The following is a 17628-nucleotide window of genomic DNA, read 5'->3' on the forward strand; positions in this document are numbered from 1 at the left end:
CAAAGGTTCCTCGCAGCGCCCCCCCACCCTACTAATCAATGTATGGAGCAGATGCAGATTTTGCGCCCCCCCCCCTCTTAGGTGATAAGGGAGGCGGCTGCCCCCCCCTCCGTGTGCGCACGCCTATGGTTACCGGTAACATGGCAATATGTATTTGTCTGTGCGGCCATGGACCCCTGTAATCGGGGCAGCTGACTTCTGCCCACCGCTTCTTGGTCTGTTTGCATAATAGATTAAAATGAAATTGATTGATCGATTGGTGGTGAGCAACAACGTGGCGTCAAAATTCTTTGTTACAGGGGATGGCCAGTTCATCTAAGAAAGGACATGCCACCAGTGTCCTGACACCGCGGTACATGTCCTTGCTGCACAGTCTTTGCAAGCTGAGTTGTCCCACAGAGAGCGAAGTCTCCTCCATTTTCCACGACGAGTTCCGGAGCGCTCTCGGAGGCCCAAGCCCTAGGGCTTCCGCGGCTCCACTGAGGGCCCGGGGAGCTGCGACCAGCGGCTCGAAGAAACGCGGGGGCGGCAAGTCAGGTACTGCTCCTTTTAGATGTTTTCTTTCATACAGTAAACGCTCTACCCGCCACTGCGGTCGAGTGGTTATGGTGCCCGACCTCTGACCGGAAGGTCGCGTGATCGAAACCCCGGTCGTGGCGGTCGCATGTCGATGGAGGCAAAATGATAGAAGCCCGTGTACTTAAATTAAGTTGAAAGTTAACGGACACTAGATGGTCGAAATTACCGGAGCCCTCCGCTACGGCGTCCCTCATTATCATGTTATGTTTCTGGGAGATAAAACCCCCACAATTGTCAGTAAAAGCTCGTTCACTCGGATAATTCCGACGTGTTCTCCGGTCCCGGACAGCGCATGCATTGTTCTATGACGTCGAACTCTCGTTATTCCGGTTATATTTGGCTGTAACCCGGTTAATTCAGATGGTCCTCAAAGCGCGACGCGCCGCACATGTGAGGCGCAAAGGTGCGGAAACGGCATTCACCGCACCAACAACCGAAAGGAAGGCGCGGTAACCTTACGCGATCGCGTTGTGTGATAAGGTATGGGTCTAGAGCACGTTTCGGGTTAAGCGTCATTGAGCCGCGGCCACATTGCGCGGTCACTTTTACGCTGCTCCTATGCAAAATAGTTACTGGATTTGCGTCCAAATCAAAGTGCACAATAAAGCGCGTCGATGTAGCATTTATTTATTCTGGATACTTTCGATAATTCGGCATTCTATTAAATCCCGACATTGTCTCCGTTGTATAACTGAACTGCGCGCAAGTTATTGCATATCCATGCTTGGGCAGCACGCAGCAAAACACACGAGAACACTGGAATATCGCTGGTTAACTGCTTCCTCTCTCGCTCGTCCCGTTGTGCGCTGCACAAGAATGCATTGCTCCCCATCCCGTGAAATCCAAATTAAATGGCTCCTACTGCAAAAACTAATCCATTCCACTTCATATCCGCCGCTGTGGGTTAGCGCCTAGCGTTCAGCTGTATGGCTCGAAGATTCCAGTTCGGATGATAGGAACGCCCGGTGGCACACATTTATTTGATTTTGAAGCAGCCGAAAAACACACAGAAGAGGGCTGAACAGCAGGAGCGCTGACTGGCAACAGAGGGCTTTTACAAACAGAAAAAAATGGAAGGAACAGAACATGCTCTCGCGACCTGCACACACGCCCAAAATACACCAGGCCTGCAGCATCATTAAGTACTCTGCAAGTAATTCAACTCGCAATCGAGTAACGCAATGGACGGGGTGCCAACACACGTGTCGCCATTTTTAGCAGATAGCGAACGCTGCGATCATCTCACTTCTGCGGATGTCATTGCGTCCATATCATTCTCCGTTTCTTGTCCTTTGTGTTCTTTCAACATGATCCCAAAGCGACTGGCCCAACTGTTTTTGCTGATATACATTTAGGCAAATTTTGAAGAAGTCCAGGTGATGAAAGTTCATATAGTGCGCCTCTTGATTCTATGCTGGTTTATTCTAGGATAAGGAAATTAAAAACAATTTCTATACTGCCTCATTCACTATGCATGATGTCCAATTTTCGGGTTCGGGTGTTTAGTGTTGTCCATGCTCCGTTAACATGGCGAGTGTGCGACGCCCCCCTGTCTTAGCAAAAGCCCCTTTTCGTAAGCTCACGGTAGGCTTTCACGGTTCTCAGTATCTGCTTTTCCGCGTCACTCATTACCATCTTGCAGTTGGTTTCTTGAAATAACAAGTGCGCCCTTCTCAGAATCCTGGATTTAGTGTGGCTTCGCAGTTCTCTGGAAGAATGAAACATGTGATGCGACGCCAGTCTCCAACAGCTAGCAGACACCTTCGCTGCAGCATAGTAATGCGAAGTGCCTATATGCTACGGAGAGGACACTTAATGTTATGGTGACTGAAAAAAAAATTACAGCATACCCACGGGTGAATGATGAAGAGCTTAGGCGCAGTTCCTGAAGCAATCATGGTCTTGGGATTCGCTTCTCGTTGAGCCCGTTTCGCAGCGGCGTCCTTGGCGCGCACCGTCAAGCGAGCGCCCGCCGTTGCGCATCGTCCATGCTCCCCCAACGATCCGACGCGTACGGCCACGATCCAGGAGAATGAGAGAGGCGCTCGCTCCCCGCGCAGCAGCCAATCGGAGAGCAGCGGCACTTCCAGCGCCATCTAGTGTCGATTCACACAAGCGCCATATTGCACACAATTCTACTGGACCAACGCCATCTAGGAAATGAGACGAGAAATGGTGATGACGACACAGATTTTGTACAGCGTCATCTAGAATATCGTCCTTGAACTGCAGTTTGTATGTACTTCTATGAGACAGCGCCATCTATTGCATCATACGGGAGATCCGTTTACGCCGGACAACGGAGACGTGACAAGGTTAGACTAAGAGGAGCTACGCCCCTAAAAGAGCGTTCAGTTTGCATGACGAACGAATGAAGGTTAGTTTGTTTATACCTAACATGACAGCCCAGCTCATCAGAAGTTAGTTCTTCGGGCAATCTTCAACGGTACACGGACTGAAAAATGTCGCCCCGGCATAGACGTAGACTAACGGTTGCACATTTAGAGGCACCGCACCATGGCGTTCAGGTTTAGCACCATTCCTACTCGTCACCGTGATCATTGCTAGGTGGGCAGTAGAGCACGTTTGTGTGGGCATGTACTGTGATATTCGTTCAGCGAACTGGGAGCACGGAAACGGACAACGGACGATGAAGAACCACACACATCCTTGTCCGTTCTCTGTTCGCGCTCCCTATTTCCTGAACGAATATGAATTACCAATTAGCCCACCTGTCGATCTTTTTGCGTGTACACTCCTTTGCCTCTACCGTTCAGCACTAGCAAAGCTACGGGGTGTAAGCAAATCACATGCTTGCGCAGCAAAACATACACCCAGATAGAATTGCCTTAAGATTCGCAAGGTTGAGACATTTGCACTTGTACAGCACGTGTTACATCACATCGATGTTTATCCTTTATCGCATTTACGTCGTATTTCTTCAATTGTCGTTTCATTAACCGCCCGTAACTGTGGTTACAAATCCACATGGCCGCGCTCACGTAGACGCGACCACCCGTTTCGACCAGAACTTTCACTTCTTATTTGCCCTCAGCGCTGACTGCAACAAATAAATGGTGAAATTAACCATATCTTTGTGCCATCTCATTATGAGCACAAAGCATCAGGTACGTTTTATCGTTATTAGCGAGATCAGCTGTTCGTTTAGCGACGCCTTCTAAGCCTAGCGCGCCAAGAATTTGATAATGGTTCATGATACTAGCGCAATATAGTCGCGAATACATTGCTGTCAAAGCGTCAGGATATAAATCTAAAGCAAATACGAGTGTCAGTGTGGAACATACAGGCCACACAGCGCACGATGACGATGTGATAAATTCGCGGCGGAGCGCACCAGCGTCGATGAGTGGGGCCATGTTCTGTTTTTTTTTTCCGGCGCTGCCGTCTGCTCGCTTACCTCGCCGGGGGCATAGTTTCCTACAGATACACTAGAGGGAACTCTGGGGCTATAGTGTTTATGGGAGCTACAACGCATGGCGCTTCAGCAGGATGGGAATGATGGGTAGTACACGGATTTGTATATACTTCGTTCTTTTGGCTCCGTTTGGCTCCGCGTCGCCTGGATCCGCTTTGTCGCTAGACAAAGTTCAGCGCAAGTCAGCAGTTCCACTTCACCACTTTAACCTTTTTTAGGCTCACCAATTCAAATCACGTCCCGATGTTCACAATGGTCTATTCTTTTATCCGCAACGAGCACCAGAGCACAGCAATAAACAAAGCCACAAGTGCGTTCGAAGCCATAAGCACGAAGATTAGGCAAATCCGTGTACTACCAATCATTCCCATGGTGGCTGAACGATCGCAGCGCCAGAGTTCCCTCTAGGTAATTGTAGGACACTCTATGGCCCGGGAGGCGCTGAGCATACTCGTCGCAGATGAATACATCGTAATTTTCGCCCTTCCTATTGGCTAACGGGCCCTGTAGCCTCCACAGTACCGAAGGGAACTTCTGAAAAGGAGTACAGTTAGAAAAGCCCACTAAAGAAATTCTGGATTCTTTGCCCCATCTGGAAAATGGGGACAAGCGACGCTTCGCGCGTGCATGCCTGACGTGCCTTATTCATTTCCTTCTATCGCATTGCCTCCCTCCTTTTTCCTTCCTCCATGCATGAAATTGGACTTTCACCCATGTGCTTAGCAGGGCCACATTCTGTAACTGCAGCCAACAACGACGGTCATGTGTTCATACACAGATAACAAAGAAATGTGGCTACATCAACTGGCAATGACCTCGATGAGACCAGATTGCCATATCAGAAACGCCCACTCCCCGATAAATCCGTGAGCGAGATGGCGAAACGGAGTATGCAAATACGCATGTGAGAGACGCACCTTGGAGGCTCGCATTTCTTTAAACTACCGGGTTTATCGCGTACCGCGCAGCCGCCACCCCCGAAATCTGATTCTCAACGAGCTTCGCTTGAAGTATTTAAGGCTGGCTGGTTCGTATTTATAATTGCAGGTGAAAGACAACTGCCTTAAAAACGGGACGAAGAACAGTCAAGGACACATGTCTGATTATTCATCTCATTGGCGTTTCTCTTTATGCAGCTAGTCGGGGTTCCGGCAAGGGCCGCAGTCGCAAGACCTCCAAAGGTGACGACCCCGACGGCGATGACGACGAGAGCGTCGACACAGAACCTTACGAACGTGCTTGCACATGGAAGCGCGACGAGACACGCTGCTGGCTCATCGGCGAGCTGGAGCCTTGGAATCGTATTCTTTCAAGGACCTTCTTTGAGATTCGCGAACACAAGTGGGGCGAGCTCACCCTCCAGGGTTACTCCACGACAGAGATCAACACGACGACACTCCACGATGTTCTTCGAGTTTCTCTGTTGCTGCACTTGCTGGTCCGCCAACACAGGTTAGCAAGAACATCCGCGGTTTCGCTTGTCAGCAGCAATGCGTGGCGGCACTTGTCGTCGCTTTAAATGGACACTAAAGATAAAAAAACGGGGGGGAATTTTCGAGGGCTCATTTCTTTGACACAACCTTAAAGAACACCAGCAGATAATGAGGCCAAGGAAGGCATAGGGGACGCTCATTGTACTTTTGCATTGTGATAGCTATTATATGGACACTCTCGGGCTGCTTTTTGCCGTCGCCGTCATCTACCGTGTGTATCTGTATATATATATATATATATATATTCATTCGCATAAAAAGTACTTCAGAAAAATAATGGAGACCTCTCGCTCCTCAGCGCGCGGCGTTAGGCGGCTACGCCACGAAGAGTACTGTCTTTGAGCATGCTAACGGCAACCTATTTATATACACAATTTACTAAGCGTGCTTTCTTGCATACCAGCGAGAATGGCGCGAGGGGCGCGCTTTAAATGTTATCGCCCCGCTCGTAGCGATGGGCGCGCGTCTCCGTGCACTTCCCCCTACAGGGCGTGGTCGCCTGCGCGCGCGCTTAGGTCGTGAAGGGAGGAGGGGGGGGTTGTATGTCGTGTTTTCACCGCGATGGCCGCGCTGAAGTTAGAGCGTACGAAGGTCACTTCGCTCGCTGCAGCGGCCGCGTATGCGAAACGAGCACGCTGCTCAAAGAGAAATAAGAAGTGAGACAGTTGTTACACCCCTGTCACACGGGGCGACTTAAGTGCACATTGAGGGAGTGCACTTGCCGCTAGTACCATTCGCACGCTGTCACACGGGAACGTTTAGTGACACTCGCTGCAAAGCGCACTTGCCGGCAAGTGCGTTCGCAAAACTCAATTCGCCGAGACGGAGTGTCTAGCCTCGACAGCAGTGGCTCGAAAATAAGTTATTATCCGGAGCCGAATTCATAGCATCTTTGAACTATCGTTTTCTTTATTAAGAATATTCTTATGCAATAAAACATACTATATTACACAAAACTGCTATGCTATTCTCGTTCTCGGGCAGTTTACAGCCCCGACCGCCAGGGGCATGCCCAGCGCACGCCGTGCAATGGCTGCAGCCGCCGCGTTTGTACGTAAATTTTATTTTAAGGGCTGGTTATAGTTGTAACACAGTATTACTTAGGAAACATTGCCTGAGATAACAAATACCTGTTTTGCTACTTATGTACCCATCGCCATTACAATCATTTCCAAAGTGCACTTCCCTTTATCGTGTAGCAGCGCGCTGCCAAAGTGCCATTCTGGGGGCGTAAGTGCACTCGCTCAAAATTACACTAAACTTGCCAGTGTGACCGGGGTATTAGTTCGCGCTCGTCCTGTGTATACCTGAGCGTTCGTTTCATGCGTCTTTCTATGTTTCAGCAGCGCGCTTCAAGTGCCGAGCTGTGACACTTGACTGTACGCGCTCGTCCTGTGTGTCTTTGTGTGTTAATTTCGTGTGTCCTTTGCGCTTGAGTGACGCGCTGGAAATTTCGAGCTGCTTTCCATTCTTCGCGTTACATTCCAATTTGTTGCTATCGCATTCATTGCTTCGTCGTTACGGCGACACTGTGACCTTTTTTTAAGTGTATTGTAATAATTGTGATATCGATGTGAAGAAAGTAAAGTGGCCGAGGTGACAACATGCCGCTGGCAGGGACCGAACCTGTGACCGATGTACTGCGACCATTCGGAAGGTCGCAATACGTCACAATTAGCGGAGAAGTTTGTAGTCCTCGTCGGTGATGGCGAGTTGCCTGGACCTAGCGTATCACTGACTTCTGAGCCCATAAACCCTCTGCCAGGACATACGTACATAACAGCCGCGGCAGAAAGAAGCCTAACGAGCATGACGCTGCGCATACCTTGTAAAATTCCCGTGCAAGACGGCTCCGCACAACTTTTTCAAAATAAAGATCTGTTTGATGGTGCAACAACCTAGCGACATTGATTTTCAAGGACCACAGCGGCATTCGCCCCCAGCCTACCAGGCCGAGGGCTGGGGGCGTTACATTTGAGCCACCACTCAGATGGCTGAAATGGTAAGCACTCAGCTTCAATGCCATGCCTTATACTAGCCCAAAGGGCGTACCGAGTGCATGTATCAATGACAAGTTCGTTTGCTTGTCCTGTATCCGAGATGGCGCAGCTCTCTTCTTTCATTTGCGCAGGTGCTTGCTGCGCATCGTGTTGGACCTGGTCACCAACGAAATCGAACCTGAAGTGTTCTGGCACGCCATCAAGACCTGCTCTCGTCAGTTCGACTACTTCGAGTACCGCTCCAATGACCACCACGAATTCGGCTTGGTGAGTAGTGCACGTGGCTGACAGTGTGTCTTAGGGTGCGGCTACGTTAGCGACAAAAAAACTCTCCCCTCAGCTGCGCTCGTCAGAAGTTGACGACGCGGATTTCGTGGCATGCCGCGTGAAACGCCGCGAGACCGTGAAGTGCCGCGAAATGAATGACCAATCAGGAGCGACGATGGTGACGTCACGGAACCAAGGTGACCGAACTGCCACCGCTACACCTCGCGTTCTCAATGTACGCATCATACAGCGCAATTAAAACGCGGCTGGCAGACGGAAAACAACGCGCGGTCTCGTAGTTTCTCAAGCATTCCGAGGACGCGCGATGTCCGCGTGGTGACACGTGGGCCACGGTGGCTTTAGCGGCAAGGAGCTGACGCGCGGAAACTTCTCGGCGAGCAGCAACACGCCTGCGCTTTTGCTGCTAGCATAGCCGCAGCCGAAACCTTAGTGATTCCGCACCTGTTAGACATATGGTTGTGCTGTGAAGGTAGCACAGTCTGCAGCTGTTCAAATGTAACATCACGACCGCGTTAATGGTGGCGAAAGCAGAGAGCTCCGCGAAGCCAAGCAATTATTCTTGAAAACAGCATTTATGGCCGTGACAACGCGCAGTGAGGTCAATAGAGAAAATGAGTGATCATTACATACCGTTTATGTTCTATTACGCTCTGTGAGACAATTCATCTGCATTATGTATGCGCCACTCGCTTACCATAAGCCTCAAGTGAGACTACTTGTATTAATTTTATTTTTATTATTCCTAGTCTTGTTTCAATTGCATATTGTGCTTGCTACGTATTTTTTTTTAAACCTCTGGTGTCGCTGTCAGCGCGTTATTCCATATTTTCGCAACACTGAAGACCTACGGAATAGCCGGCGGCTTATTGCAACGCCATCCTCATGATATTGATAAAAGTGACTCGCAGACACATTGTTTTGATGAGCACGTTAATAAACTTTTTAGTGCTAAAATTGGGACGTGGCATCCTACATGTGCATTCACGAAGTATTCAGCTCAAAGCAATGCATCGGTGACAAGCGGTTTTAATAATTATTTAGCCTAAGAGACGACACTCGAAAAGCTCAACGCTGGGCGCATGCCCCAGGTGACGTGGCGCTGACCGACATGGCGGTCTATCTTACCGTAATTATTAAAATACCAAAGAGTTGCACGATGTGAAAAATCCTTGTGTCCCTGGAGCCGACGTTTCGGCAAGTGGTCTTGTCTTAATCACGGCAGCACTCTCCTACATTTGCCCTTGTCGGTGTGTGCTTCGTACATTCTCTCAAACTGCGCAAGCGACAGTCCCTGTTAAAGAATTTTTCGCTTAATAAGGTTTCCATTTCCTTAACTTCCACCTTGTTTCAGAGAGTGTCACGTTATATAAAACCTCGTATGCTCAAAAATAAGAAGACGCCGACCAAAAACATTAAAAAAATAACAGATGTTTCGGCTCCCGTACGGGAGCCTTCTTCCCAAATGAAGCAATGAAAGAACGGGGGTTGTCTATGTACGCGCAAATAGATGGCGCATACAGCGTGCGTAAACAGAAGGAAGGGGGCCGTGATTTCGATTTAGAGTGGTATCGGTGGTTTGGATTAGCCATGCGTCGAGATGAACCTCGTGTGCTTCCCAGATTTCAACAACTTGAATTGGGGAGCTTACAAGAACATATAAATGACCAGTTTTGCTCTTGAACGAGCGTGTGCTTGGGCTTGTTGGTAATTCACGTTTCACTTTTTGAGGGCAAGAAGGAACAAGGACGAAAAGCGCTGACATCCAACATATGCTTTATTTTCTACAGTGGTACATGCATATATTGTTTGCAAGGCCGCAGTGCGCTACCACCATCGTCCATCTCTTGTAAATAAAATCATTTCATCAAAACTTGCTGTAACAATATATATACATACAACCGAAAGTCCTTGTTCTTTTGTGCGCTCAAAAAGTGAAACGTTTTCTTCTGCTCTGAAAGCTCCGTGCCAGCTCACCTTCGAAAGCATATTTACCCTCCTCTCTTCTATAGTCGCATACAACTTAAAAATTTGCTGCGTATTTGCGTGCTCCGCTGCAAATGCCGTGTAAGGACGATAGAGGAAGCGCTGCGTGAGATATGGACGCCGTCTGGCAATACGTCGGGAAACATAGGTTTGTGCAGAGGGTTTCCTGTCTCCGTGCCAGAGGGCGTTCGTCGGCGCGCATAGGCAGTTTCAGCGCAGCCGCATTTTCAGCACAGCTTAAGAAACTAAGGTCTTCAGAATTACGTGTCTATGTAATTTCTATTACAGGAACACACCGCCTAATACTTACCTAGTGATGTTGCGCCTCAGTTATGCGTAATATTTACTTTTTGATCGACAACGTTCACAAGTATGAAGAGCCGTACCAGTTCAAGATGGGTGAACGGTAAGCAAGTGGTTCAACTTTGGCCGGGTCGCTGAATCGGGTGACAGACAGACAAACAGAAAGACAGACAGACAGACCAAACTTTTTGCGTTTAAGTTCCCCAAGAAAGACTATCGTCTTTAAAAATCCAGAGAGGCTCCGCCCAGACGACCGAACGCGGGGTCACCGGCCATACGGCTCATGACGTCAGTCCGGAGTGCGCCGTCATTGGTGCGGGCTTGTGTGCGTCCGCCTTCGATGAGGAAATGCCACGGATTTCTAAAGTTCTATAAGACTGTAGTGTGCAGGGCATTGCTAGTACGCACCCCGGCTGCTGTTTCTAGATGACTAGCCTCTGCTCGTCTCCTTCCGCACCACGTTTCCTTCTGTGCTAATTTATTACTTTCCTTAAAACCTTGATTAGTACCCGCCGTGAAAGCTCAGAAACGTCGCGAAGCTTCAGAGCGTGGTTCCCGGCCACGTCGGGCACACTTCGATGGGGGCAAGTTGCAAGAACACTCGTGTGATTGGATTTACGTACACCTTGAACTCCAGGTGGTTGACATTATTGCGCAGTCCCCCACGATGATGTGTCTCATAATCATGTCGTGGTTTCGGCATATGAAAGCATAGCAATTGTTAAAACACGCATTAGTGCCAGCGGAATACCAGATCATTGAAGACGCGGACGGAGGCCACAGCGAGCGCCAGTTCCAACGCTCGTCAACACTTTCGTGAGGCATCGCGCGGAAATACGTACCTGCTGGAAGTTGCTGGAAGCAGTGCAAGCTTTAGAGGGACCCTGATGCCTTAGTGACGATCGTGTCCGTAAGTTATCCGAATAACTAGGCAACCAGCTTCAGCGCTGTGCGCAAAGTGTCCGCCATTGTAATAATATTAAATGATATAATTGTTCCGATGGAGCCGGTGCCGTGGCCCAGAGGACGGTGCTCGGCGGCTGACCCGAGAGACGTGGGTTCGATCCTGGCTGTGGTGATCGCACTACGATGGAGGCTAAATGTAGAGGCCTGTGTACTGTGCGACATATGTCCGCTGAATAATTCCAGCTGGTTGAAATCATCCGGAGCAATCTACTCGAGTTCCCTTGGGACGTGGAAACTGACAAACGAACCACCAAATTGTTCTGATGTCATTCTTCAATATGTGTCGTCTTCGTGCTTGTCTTAAAGGTGTTCTTTTTTCATTCATCTGCTATCGTCTATTCACCGTTGAGTGGATCAGATTTCGAAGCAGTCCCTTATTTTCACAATGCTGAATACACCTTGCGTATGCGTTTAAAAACAATGAGAATCTGCGCTTCTGGCGCAGTAGATGATTAAAACAAACAAACAAACTGGCCGTGTCGCAGTACCCGATTGAGGCCCGAATAATTTGGAGGCACAGTTTGTGCACTTTGCATCAATCTCCCGGTAGCAACACCGGGTAGATTGCGTGATTTCCTGTGATTATTGAAGAAACTCTTTTCTCGACCTCACTCGTGCTGCATTCTCTTCCGTAATTTTACGGAAAGTTTACGTAAAATTTGAAAAGCTTTCGGTCTCGCCTTTGTGCCTTCCCCTCCCAGGTACCACAGCCAGTAGGCGTCCTATGGTGCCACTCCATTGCTGCCCTGAGAAATCTGCCCACTATCACACTGTTTCGAGTGTTCTTCGACAAGGAAATCGTCAGAGTGCTTGGACGCTACGTGCAACGCTCGACTAGCCTAACTAAACTCGTGATCAAAGCCGTGACGGTAACCACTTTTCTTCTTCCGCCATCTTCCCTCGTTTGAATGGTTGTCGGTTGTATTCTGCGCTTTTAGTACGTTTCTTACTGCCTGGTGTGAAGCAACCTTTTTTTACTAGCTGTGTCGATAGGTTGGCAAAATAAATGAAGCTTACTAAAAGATAGTGTCTCAGCTAACTCCGGCCAATATTTAAAAATAAAAGCTCTAGGAAACTTGCACTAACTGCTCACTAGTGGTACTCGGGCATACCTACGAGTAGTTCATCGTTATGAATGAAACTTTCATTAGAAATATTTTAAATTATTCCTTTAATTGCTAAAATGTCAATTCTAGAAACCTCAAGTTGTACGCCGCCTCGAATCTTGGAATGTCGCGTTTTCTTTCGTGTTGAAATTTACCTGGTTTTTTTTGAACAAGAATAAAAATGTTTGTGAAACATGCCAGATATGCAATAGACACGCGCCGCTACACCAGCACTCCCAACCGAACTCTGATGGATACATCGGTGCATTTGTTTATCGCCACATCGGAGAGGGCTTGACGCTTTTTGATGGTCGCGGCATGAAGACCAGCAGCTGAGATCTTGATAAGCGTTGTGCCGTCTGTGAGCCAGAGGGGATTGGGTTGGGGGAAGGGGGGCGGAGCTTTCCCGCTTTATATTACTCACACTTGTGATCAATAAATATTGAGCTGGCCCATGAACGTTAGTGCGTTGAAATGTGAGTATACGAGAGTATAGATGTTGAGCCCTTGTGAGGCTGATGGTAATGTTGAATATGAGTAGATGGTACCATAGGGCGGCAAAAAAAAGTCTCACTGGAGAAAACATTCTGCTTAAGGCTCGCTCGGGCTCACTCTCAAAATTTCTGCAACCGCGCTCACGCGGACTCGCTCACGAAAATATTACCCAGCCGGACTCAGATTCACGACTCAGTCTGAGTGAGTTTGCTGACCTATGCAGCAGATACAGACTCTCATCTCGCCACCAGTTATGCCGCGAGGCCTATCGAACCATCCTGCATGGCGAAGCCGTGCACGATGCCGTGAAAAACGAAAGCTGGCGTGCATCCGTCAGTAAACTTGAAAGAGCTTTTCCTAATTTCATATTTGGCGTGTATCGTGGGCTTCTGTTTTTCTCCCAAAGAAAAAAAAAGCTCCGACTGAGTTTTTGGACCTATAGACTATTTTACGGACGGGTTTCGGTGCCGCCATGCTGGGCTGTTAACCTTGCCGTGTTTTGTCTTGACCAACTAAGCGAATAGCGCTACGGTTGGCGTATACACATGAAAACTGTTGTGTTGGTGCGTTCGGCGTTTTCCGGCTTTATGAGTTCGCGTCACGGGATACAAAAGTAAGAAAATATTGGTTTAACAGCCCATGATGGCGGCGCCCATATGCTTTACGTAGCGTAGTGTCACGTGGTCGTGACGTCGACGAAGACAGCAGTCGGCGTTTGCAGGATGAAACTGTTTATTTGGCCGAACTTGTGGCCGGAAAATGAGAACTAGAACTACAGCAATACACGCTGTACAATGATAGCGGCGAACAAGGCGTCGTCCGTTGATCAACTGACAAGCGGTGAAGCGCGTCGGCTTTTATGCAGGCGCTATCGAACTTTCCAGCGATATCGCTGGTGGCGGCGTTATCGCTCGACAAAGCTGGAACATTCGCGTGCGGCGCGCAATCTTAACAAAACTACCTACTACAATCTCGAAGCTTCTCGAACACTGCTTTGCGGACAGCGTCAAGCTTGGATAACCGTCCTTGCTGGTCAAGCCGGAATACATCAAAATAAACAAGAAGTGGGCGTGGCAATAGTCTATAGATGGCTGCATCTCTGAAGGATGATATGACACTACTGAGATCTCCGGTCACTGTACACTCACGTAGTTGAATGTTGAAGTGCGTATTTGAAAATGATGGTTCTCCAGTTTTTAGTTATCAAAAATTTAAGATTATACGATTTTAGGTTGGCATTACAGTTGTAATGCGGCCTTGCCGGTAAACGTGTGTAGGCTGATAGCCAAGCGCAATACTTTATCCCCGCAATATTTCTTCAAAACAGGGACTTCGCAACTCGGGCATGCAGTGGCGCAAAACATGACACGCAAGGCGAAAGAACCATACGGGACACATCGCTACATCAAAACGACAGACTGATGGGCTAGATCGTAGTGCCCAATTCAGGCAGTAGCACAGGGGTATCACGCACCTCAGGTAGCCGGCCGCAATTATAAAACTGGGAGAGAGGGGATGTCCTATAACCTGGTCACTTGAAAGACGGCCCTTCCCAATCTCATTTAAGGGTCATTTCTGATGGGGATTTGGCCTCAAGACTCTATAAACATCGATGACTGAAATCTGTAGTCGGATTCTGAAATAGTTTTTGTTGCACGGTTATGTGTCAACACATGGCGACTGCATGGGTTGCCTCACGAAAAATATGGGACGAAGGTAGCCACGCGCGGGCCGCTAGCGAAAGGTGCGCGGGCCGCGTGTTTGAGATACCTGCAGTAGCGCAAAGGAGCACATTATCTAGTCTTGCTCCTTCTCCTACCGTGTGATTTTTGCGCTACTGCCGGAATTATGTACTACTGACTAGCCCATGAGTCTGTCCTTTTGAAAGGGGTTGAAGTTAAAGGCATAAAATTCTCGTTAGGGTTGCGAAGCACTGGACCCGAGCCGGTTCGTTAAAAGAAAGCTAGCTAGATATGAGTGTTTTTAATGCCTTCTTTGGCAGGTCCCACTAGACGCGTAACCTTTTTCTTACAATCGCAGGCTGACAGCGACGATGCTGTTAGATTCCTCGATCAACTGGCCCGCAACACGACGCTGAAGACGTTGATAGTGGGATACTCCATGATCAAGGACCGAGCAGGCGAAGCCCTTGCCAAGGTCGTGCTTAACCACGTTGCTCTTGAAACACTCGAGGTAAGGCAGGTTTGTGCGGCCGGGTGTTCGTTGGAATTCATATTGCTCTGTGGCATAGAAAAACTCTGTGGCATAGAAAAACTACCGTGAAGTTATACGTTGCGGCATGCCTAATTAGATACGACCAAAGGAATCTAACATGCATTTAGGCCAAGCAAAGCAAAGGCTGCATAGCTCTTGTCTTTAACTGTAGTGTACCAATTATGACATATATTGAAATGAATTATGTGAAGGAAACACTATTTGCGCCAGAAGGGTCCGAGCCCATAACTTTGATTCAGCAGGATCCGAGCACATAACAATGAACTTATTAACAAATTATTTTTCGTCCACTCCAAATCATTTCTGCTTACGTCATAATTACTACTCGACAGTTAGACGACGGCCCTATATGCTTTCCTTGGCGTCAGGCCCGTATCCAGGATTTTTTTTTCGGGGGGGGGGGGGCGGTGACGGCCCTGCTTGACGTAATTCTTTCTAGGATTCGTTTGGTTATGTCTAATAAAGAAACGAGCCCTTTGAAAAAAAAAAAACGCCAGGCCTGCGCTGAAACCGCAGCACAGTCACAGCGAAAGCTGGAAGAGCGGCGTTGTAAGCTCTCTTGGGGCTACAATACTAGTACACTAGAAAGATACCCACTACGCCATAAATCACAATTTTTGTGAAGTTGGGAAGCACCTACTAAGCCATTATCCGTCATTCTGCGGAGAAGCGAAGCACCAGCTACACGTCTGTAAGGCATTATGTGCACTTTGTTGACGCGACGACTGATGACGATGAAGAATTATGGCTCAGCCCTTTGTAATGGGTTGGAAGCTTTAAACGGCCCACCAGTTATGTTTTTGCATTGGGTGACGCCCGCTCGCTATTTCCCTCTCCCGTCATGCTGCATAACATACGTAGACGTGGGAGAAAGACGGGGGGTGGTGGGGGGGGTGAAGAACTTTACCGAGACCCCGTGGAAATGGATCATGCGCTTATGGGCTTCCTTGGCAACCAATACAAGTGCCCTTGCGAGGAACCCACTACGCTATAAATCATTGTAATTTTACTGAGACCCCGAGGAAATGGATCATGCGCTTATGGGCTTCCTTGGCAACCAATACAAGTGCACTTGCGAGGAACCCACTACGCTCTGAATAATTGTAATTTTTGAGAATTATAGGGCAGCAGGCACTGTGCCATTTTTCGTCATTTTACGGAGAGCCGTGGTACCTGCTAAACGAATGTAAGGCATTATGCGCACTTTGTTGATGCTGTGCCTGATGACGACGAAGAATTATGGCAGAGCCCTTTGTAATGGGTTGGAAGCATTTCACAACCTACTCGTTGTGCAAGTCGCATTGTGTGACGCCTGGTTACAGAATTCGCGTTGTGCGACGCTTGGTGCTTATTTTACTCTTCTACAACGCTATATTGCATATGTTAATGTGGTTCCTTCCCGACATGAAGCCTGTATAGGACCTTTTTGCAAAGCAGTTTCAAGCACCGGCATGGCTCAGAGGTTGAATACTGGGCTCCCACGCAGAGGGCCCAGGTTCGAACCTCGTTCCATCCTAGAATTTTTCTTATTAGCTTTTTTTTTCTTATTTCGAGCGATACTGCTTACGGACACCGGCGGCGGCGGCAGCGGCGGCGGACAACTACGGCGCCAAAAACGGCCGGTGAAATGATTTCATAACAGCTGTCGCTGTAAAAACTCTTTTTAGGGGCTCGTTTCTAATTGCATGACACAACCAACGCCCATACCACGAATCTACGGTTAATATACCCTGGTGTCTAAGTATGCGTTTGGCGGGCTGCTGAGGTGTTTACTTGAGACAATTTGTTGCAGTGTTTTTCATGTGCCACTCGCCTTTCCTCCTTTCACGTCGGCTCCCTAAACCGTACGCGAATCCTCTTGTGCTGCGAGCCAAAGAGTGCTCCTTGATAAACCACTTGGGCGGACCGTGCCATTTCTGCTGACTGACGGTTCGAAAGTTGCGTTGTCCACAGAGTACTCTCGAAGAGCCTCCGATCAGTGTGGCAGTGTATAAACAGCGTCTTCAGTAAAAAAGCTAGTACGCGATACCACAGGTACTAACGCGCGTTCTTAACATGCGTACTAACACGCGCCAGTCAGAGGCGCTATCAAGAGGAGCCAGCGGAGTGTCAGACGGTGACTGCACAGCGAAGGCGAATAGCTGCGCGCGCGCCGGCGCCAGTAAGTCTACCTCGGCTACGACGTCACTCCTCTGGAAAGAGAGTCGCGCGCGGCAGCGGCGGAGTGCGCGGGAGGTACCGGCTCCGATGCGCCAGATGTGTGACATCACTGATCCTCGCGCATGCGCACCACGGCTCTTAAGGAGCCACGTGAAACTGGCTCGGCTAGGCCAGTGTAGCTGACGCTACAAAACTCGCCGTAGTCCGTGAGTGAAAGTTCCAGATAGATACAAATAAATCATCGGTTTGAGTGACAGCCGAACCCAGGCCTTCCGCGTAGAAGGCAGGTGTTCTACCGCGGAGCTACGCTAGTGCTTGAAACTTCTTCGCAAAAAAAGCTCTAAGAAACGATTTCATATATTGAAAGTCTCCTTAACGCATGTAATATTGCGTCGCAGAATCGTAGCATCGCACCAGGTGTAAAAATGTGTGAACTGCGCAAAGAGTAGATCGTTTAAAGCTTCGCACCCGTTACTACTAGTGCAACTGCGCAGATGTGCGTGGCACCTTACGGACGCGTAGTTGGCACTTCACCAACTGTACTTGCAATAGGCATTCCAGGAGAGTTTGCAAGGGTCAATTTT

The 17628-nt window shown here is 48.7% G+C and overlaps 1 protein-coding gene across 1 annotated transcript in view; it reads left to right on the forward strand.

Moving 5' to 3' along the window:
• The window catches only part of LOC119372202 (uncharacterized), a 49445-nt gene that overhangs the window by 4139 nt on the left and 27678 nt on the right, over positions 1 to 17628 (forward strand). The window contains exons 2-6 of the mRNA XM_037642679.2: positions 300 to 537; positions 5152 to 5467; positions 7640 to 7775; positions 11750 to 11917; positions 14690 to 14842. Of these exons, the coding sequence (XP_037498607.1) occupies positions 303 to 537; positions 5152 to 5467; positions 7640 to 7775; positions 11750 to 11917; positions 14690 to 14842 (1008 nt within the window). The 5' untranslated portion in view covers positions 300 to 302. The remainder of the gene's footprint in view (positions 1 to 299; positions 538 to 5151; positions 5468 to 7639; positions 7776 to 11749; positions 11918 to 14689; positions 14843 to 17628) is intronic.

The sequence above is a fragment of the Rhipicephalus sanguineus genome, chromosome 10 (assembly GCF_013339695.2).
Source record: "Rhipicephalus sanguineus isolate Rsan-2018 chromosome 10, BIME_Rsan_1.4, whole genome shotgun sequence".
Lineage (NCBI taxonomy): Eukaryota > Metazoa > Arthropoda > Arachnida > Ixodida > Ixodidae > Rhipicephalus > Rhipicephalus sanguineus.